The 7,366-nt window shown below is 37.3% G+C and overlaps 1 protein-coding gene across 1 annotated transcript; it reads right to left on the bottom strand.

Moving 5' to 3' along the window:
* Positions 1-5,765: 5,765 nt before the first annotated feature.
* Positions 5,766-6,509, bottom strand: LOC136157486 (zinc finger protein 345-like; the record flags this gene model as incomplete). The annotated part of the gene is given in 1 exon segment (XM_065919354.1): positions 5,766-6,509. A coding segment is annotated over 1 exon segment (744 nt), but the record flags the coding sequence as incomplete, so codon positions are not given.
* Positions 6,510-7,366: the final 857 nt, after the last annotated feature.

The raw sequence follows: 7,366 nt of genomic DNA, 5'->3' as shown, positions 1-7,366 counted from the left end.
TGACAGAAAAGCCTGTCCTTCAAATTCTTTGGTTGTAATTTCCTTTCCTCAAGAGATCTTGGAGGGAGTGTTTGGTACAGGTGGACTTTTGTTTATTTAGTGTTAATATGAGAGGAAGGAAAGAAGACCCACAATTTTGTAAAAATGTTGTTTTTAAAAGATTTGTTTATGGTTGTGCTGGGTCTTCATTGCTGCATGTGCATTTTCTCAAGTTGCAGCAAGTGGGGGCTACTCTCTAGTTTTGATATGTGGGCTTCTCTTTCTGTGGAGCACAGGTTTTAGGCATGCTGGTTTCAGTATTTGCAGCAGGAGGACTCAGTAGTTGTGGCTTAGTTGCTCCATGGCATGTGGGATCTTCCCAGAACAGGGATCGAACCTGTGTCTCCTGCATTGCCAGGCAGATTCTTTACCACTGAGCCACCAGGGAAGCCTAAACTTTGTTTTTGACTTAAGTTCTTCAACATTTCTGATTCAGTGTTCTCATGTACATCACAGGGATAAAGAGTGAAATAATGGCTGTTAATCAATTTGAATTCAGAAGAATTCTAGCCCTTGCTTTGCCATTTATTAGTTCTTTAATCTTAGTTTTTGGTTTTCTCAAAGTAAAATGGTGACAATAATGTCTACCTAAGTGAAATGCTTAATTCAGTTCCTGGAATTCAGTCCTTTTCCTCTAATGGATAGCTATTTTTAATGAGATATAGTGTGGGGATAAAAATGTAGGTTCTAGATTCAAACCAGGATTTGAATCCCTATCTTTCAATTTAACATGTAATCTCAAGCCAATGATTTCACGTCTCTAATCCTGTTTTATCATGTGCAAAAATGGGGCTCATTATGAGGTTAGAACAAAATCCTGCCTATGCCCATTTTAGCATACTGGGAGCACAGGAGAGGAACTGTAGGCTAGATGAGGGGTCTGGAACCTCAAGAGAGATTGAAGGTACCTTGGGAACAGGGACAGAGCTCAAAGAGACGGCGAGCAAGAGCAAAGGAGATGCCAGAGCTTGAGGATGCTTAGAGGCTCAGTAGAAGCTCTTGGGTGTAAGAATTATCAGAGTCCTCTGGGAGATGACAGAATCTAAGCAAAAGCTTGGAAGCCCAGGCGATCCAAAGCTTGGGAGCTTTGGGAAGAGACCCTGGAGCAGAAGTCAGATATCATGGGAGAGGTCTGGGAGTCCAAGATTCCTGGATATTGATTTTGCATCTTTTAACTTTACTGAATTCATGTATCAATTCTAACAGGTTTTTCTGGGGGGTGGTGTCCTATATAATGCCTTACCATCTACAAAAAGGCAGTTTTACTTCTCTTCCAACTTCTCATATTTTTATTACTTTTTCCTGCTTAATTGCTCTGGCTAAGACTCCCAGTACTCTGTTTAATAAAAGTGGTGGGAGTAGGCATCCTTGTCTTGTTCTTGATCTTAACAGGAAAAGCTTTCAGTCTCTCACCACTGAGTACAATGTTAGCTGTAGGCTTCTCATATACATCCTTTATCATGTTGAGCTATGCCTCATCTATACCCACATTGTTTTTATCATAAATAGATATTTGTCAAATGCTTTTCTTTTGCATCTACTGAAATGATCACATTTTTATTCATGATGCTAATGTGGTGTATCACATCAATTGTTTTGTGGATGTTGAACCATCCTATTGTTCCTGGAATAAATCTCACTTGATCATGGTGTATACTTTGAATATATTATATTCAGTTTGCTAACACTGTGTTGAGGATTTTTACATATATGACCATAAGGATATTGACCTGTAATTTTCTTTTCTTGTAGTGTCTGGTTTTGGTATCAAGGCAACATTGGCTTCATAAAATGAGTGTGGAAGTGTTCTCTCCTTTTCTATTTTTGAAGAATTGGTGTTACTTCCTCTTTAAATGTTTGGTAGAGGAACTAAAGAGCCTATTGATAAAGGTGAAAGAGGAGCGTGAAAAAGCTGACTTAAACTCAGCACTCAAAAAACTAAGATCATGGCATCTGGTTCCATCATTTCATGACAAATAGATGGGGAAACAATGAAAATAGTGACAGACTTTATTTTCTCAGGCTCCAAAATCACTGCAGACAGTGACTGCAGCCATGGAATTAAAAGACGCTTGCTTCTTGGAAGAAAAGTTATAACCAACCTAGAGAGCATATTACAAAGCAGAGACATCATTTTGCTGACAAAGGTCTGTCTAGCCAAAGACATGGTTTTTCTAGTAGTCAAGTATGTATGTGAGCTGCTGCTGCGTCATTTCAGTTGTGTCAGACTCTGTGCGACCTCATAGATGGCAGCCCAAAAGGCTCCTCTGTCCCTGGATTCTCCAGGTAAGAATACTCGAGCGGGTTGCCATTTGCTTCTCCAATGCATGCATGCATGCATGCTAAGTCTCCTCAGTCGTGTCCGATTCTGTGCAACCCTGTGGACAGCAGCCCACCAGGCTCCTCTGTCCATGGGATTTTCTAGGCAAGAATACTGGAGTGGGCTGCCATTTCCTTCTCCAACGTTATGTGACAGTTGGACCATAAAGAAGGCTGAGTGCTGAAGAATTGATGCTTTCAAATTGTGGTATTGTAGAAGATCCTTGAGAGTGCCTTGGACTACAGGGTCAAACCAGTCAATCCTAAAGGAAATCAATCCTGAATATTCATTGGAAGGACTGATGCTGAAGCTGAAGCTCCAATCGTTTGGCCACCTGATGCGAAGGGCTGATTCAATGGAAAAGACCCTGATGCTGGGAAAGACTGAGGGCAGGAGGAGAAAGGGGAGACAAAGGATGACAGTTGGATGGCATCATCGACTCAATGAACATGAATTTGAGCAAAATCCGAGAGATAGTGAAGGACAGGAAAGCCTGGCATGCTACAGTTCATGGGGTTGCAGAGTTGGACGCTACTGAATGACTTAACAACAACAACATATAATAATACATGTATTATATACTATGTATATAGTAACTTGGAGAAGTACCATGCTGACCTATTGCAGGCTTATTTTATTATAGAACTCAAATTATTCTGTCCTGTATTATATTTAATTCTAAAACCTAAGCATGGAGATGGTGAAGAACAGGGAAGTCTGGCATGCTGCAGTCCATGAGGTCACAAAGAGTCAGAAACTATGGCGTGACTAAACAACAGCAAAACATGTATGCGACAATGATGTTAACCATCAGATGGTGAATACGATAGTGGATTCCCCAACTGCAACAAGTGGTTAGAGAAGTACAGGTTATAAGGGACAATCACACTGACATCACAGATGGTGAGCTGACAATGCATAATTTGTAATTTGAATCATTCTTATCTGACAAATAACAATTCTTCTATGCGACTGAATACCAACTATGCAAAAATACACAATATTTTATCAAAACCAATATGATTTGCTGCTGGCACTTCTTTGACATTGCCAGAAAAAAAAGTGGAAGGTATTTCAAATGACTAATTTCTGACATTTATCTGGTTGGAAGTGTTTGAAAGTAGGTATCCTGATTTTAAAAATGGTCAGGTAGGTGTGTTGAGGGGGTGGGAGAGAGGTTCCTTTTAGTATTAATATCAGAAAAACGAATGAATCTAGATCACAGATCAGGAAACTTGTTCTTACAGGTCAAGAGTAAATATTTTAGGCTTACGGGGCATACATTTTCTGTTACAGCTTTAGATAATATGTAAGTGAATGAATATGGCTGTGTTCCAATAAAACTTTAGAAAACAGGTGGCTGGCCCACAGGGCAATCATTTGCTAACCTCTAACATTAGAAAGTACCAGACTGGAGATATAAACACCCTACCATGTGTAAAACAGATAGCTTAGTGGAAATCTGCAGTACAGCACAGGGAAACTCAGCTCAGTAATCCGTGATGACCTAGACAGGTGTGATGGTGGGGGTGGTGAAAGAGAGGTCCAAGAGGGAGGGGATACATGAATACACGTAGCTGATTCACTTTGTTGTATAGCAGAACCACAACACTGCAAAGGAATTATCTTCTAATTATAAATAAATAAATAGAAAGTATTAGATCAATTGCTTCATACTGGATTAAATCATTCAAGATTTAAAGTCAAACAAGAATAGTTAAGTTTTGAATATTCTAGATAAATGATTTTTAATTACATAATTCTTTTGGTAGATTCTCAGTTTTAGTTGGCGGGTAATATATCTGGATTTTCTATGCTCAATTTCATAAGGAAACTTCATTTAGCTTTTGACTTTTAGGGCCTATTATTCTAATAGACTTGTTATAATTATGTAACCCATACAGTAATGAGCTAGAAAGACTGTTAGAAATAATTTCCTTCTTTAAGTCTTACCTGACTATGTGCCATAGTGCTGTCTTTTAAAAAAGTTGTTTTCCTTTGATTTTTTCTTCTTCCATATTTATGGCTAAATCCCCTTTCTTACTAACAATGCTATAATGTAACATTTATAATTTTTCTTGACCAGATCCACCAATGTTTATTTGATGTTAACATTTTTAATAGAAAAATTTTTAAGTTAAATAATCGTTTCAAGATTACTGTTACATTTCTAAATTATTAAACTATATTTTTAGATGTATTCATAACTTTTCACAGAAAAAAACCAAACTTTTATTAGTGTCATTTTGTAATAATTTTAGTTGTATTGACTGCTTCCTATAAGTTTCCAGATAGCTCAGGGTAAACAACCTGCCTGCCAATGCAAGATACTTGATCCCTGGGTAGAGAAGATCCCCTGGAGAAGGAAAAGGCAACCTGCTCCAGTATTCTTACTTGGGAAATCCCATGGACAGAGAAGCCTGGTGGGCTATAGTTCATGAGGTCGCAAGAGTCGGACACGACTTAGCAACTAAACACATACACACACACCACACCTTTACTGAATAAATACTATGTTTGAGATAGCTTTCCATGTTTCTTATACTCCAATAACAGCACTATAATGTAGGTACTATTATGATCACTTACAAAAGACTCCCACAGGGATAGATATCTTGCACGCAGGCTCTAAAAATCAAATGGCAATCAGGATGGTTTTTTTTCAGATTTGTTAGGTCAACAAGGATTTTCTTTGGCATTAGTTTTTTTCAAATGTAACAAGAATTGACTAGGGCTATAGAGCTTTTATAAACAGAGCATACAAAACAAGGGCATTTCTACATTCTCTGAATTTTTCTCCATTATAAATATTCTGGTAATCCATAAATAGAGAAATGCTAGTAAAGGCCTTCTGAGTTACAAAAACATAAACTGTAAATTTCTGAATTTGAACATTTGGGTCATAACTAAAATATCTGAAACATTATTTACATTCTGAGGGCTTCTCACCAGTATAAATTATTTAATGCCTTAAGAATTGAACCGTATCTAAAAGCTTTCCCATGTTCTTTTCATTCAAAATTTTTCTCAGTGTTATAAATACAGTGACTTACTATACATTCTCTACTGCATATATATGCTTTTCCACAGTCCTTACATTCGTAACATTTCTCTCCAGTATGAATTTTTTGATACACTCTAAGGCCTGAACTAAGCCTAAAGGATTTTCCACATTTGTTACATTCTAAAGGTCTCTCACCACTGTGAATACTCTGAGGTCCAGTAAGTCATTCATACACACTAAAGGCTTCCCACAAGCTTTACATTCATAGGGTTTCTCTCCAGTATGAAATCTACTTTGTATAATTAGTTGATGTCCACTACTTACACTCTTTACATTGATGGGGTTCTCACCAGTGTGAATTCTGTGATGCATTCTAAGGCTTTCAACATGACTAAAGGCTTTTCAACAATTTTTACACTGATGTGGTTTCTCTAAAGTATGAATTGTCTTATGCCTAACAAGGTTTGAGGGGTGATTAAAGGCCTTTCCACATTCTTTACATTCATAGGGTTTCTCACCAGTATGAATTATGTGATGCATTCTTAGCCTTCCACCATTAATAAAGGCCTTCCCACATTCTTCACATTTACAGGGTTTCTCACCAGTATGAATTCTCTCACGTTGAATAAGTGCTGAAGCATGACTAAAGGCCTTCCCACATTCACGACATTCATAGGGTTTTATACTGATATGCATTCGCTGATGTGGAATGAGTTGATAGCCATGACTAAATGTCATCCCACATTCCTTACACTCATAGGGCTTCTCCCCAGAATGAATTCGCTCATGTTGAACAAGATGTGAGGCCTGACTAAAGGCCTTTCCACATTCCTTACATTTGTAGGGTTTCTCCCCAGTATGAATTCTATGATGCTCCCTAAGACCTATACTAAGACTAAAGGTCATCCCACATTCATGGCGTTCATAGGGTTTTTCACCACTATGAATTAGCTGATGTTGCAGAAAGTTGGATGAACGACTAAAGGCCTTTCCACACTGCTTACATTCATAGGGTTTCTCACCAGTATGAATTCTCTGATGTATTATAAGGTCTGTGTGTCAACTAAAGGCCTTACCACATTTGTCACATTCATAGGGCTTCTCACCAGTATGAATTTTCTGATGCACAGTGAGAGATGAAGGTTTTTAATAAATATGTACATTTTCATAGCTCATTATTTCATATCTTCAATTCAAATCTAAAAGAGAAAAACATTTTATTTTCCTTGACAAAGAACAGTGAATATTCTACACTGCATTCTTTTAAATTAAAAATATCACTCATTAGAGTGAATTACTTTAGATAACTCTAAAATCAGCTATACATTGTGTAATATCAATGACAGTTTCCATAACTCATTTATCATACTTTACTAGAGTGATTTAATATACTCTTTCTTATATCAGTTTCCATCAAAGACGTACACAGGTGTTACTGGCCAAAACTGTGAAAACAGTAGCATAAAAATTATTGTGATGGAATGTAACAATATGATAAAAGGCAATCAGAAATTTTTCTGGTGGCTAAGACTCTGGACTCCTAACACAGGGGGAATGGGTTTGATCGTTGGTCAGGGAACTAGATCCCACATGGTACAACTCATACCCAGTGCATCCAAACAAATAAATAAATAAATAGTAAAAATAAGCAAATTTTTAAAAAAAGCAATGAGTCCACAATGATACAACAGAAAATAAATTAAAAAAATTTTTTCACATTAAATAACTCCTCAACTGAATATGTTCTAGTACCATCATGGTGATGAAAACCCTTTCAAGATCATCTCCCTCTCTGAACCTCTCTGACTGATATCAACTAAAAATGCTTGACAGAATAAAAAAATCAAACACTTGAGGTCTGTAAATTAAACAGAAAAGGGTTGTGGAGGGAAGTAAAAATCTTAAAAAATGACCTACACTAGACTGAGTTTCTTGCCACTTTCTCTATCACTCATAGCTTTGCAATATAGGTTGGCCTCAAGTATACTGGGACAAAACTGAGT

The sequence above is a fragment of the Muntiacus reevesi genome, chromosome 2 (genome assembly GCF_963930625.1).
Source record: "Muntiacus reevesi chromosome 2, mMunRee1.1, whole genome shotgun sequence".
NCBI lineage: Eukaryota > Metazoa > Chordata > Mammalia > Artiodactyla > Cervidae > Muntiacus > Muntiacus reevesi.
The sequence above is the reverse complement of the archived record's forward strand: the minus strand, read 5'-3'. Positions and strand labels throughout refer to the sequence as shown.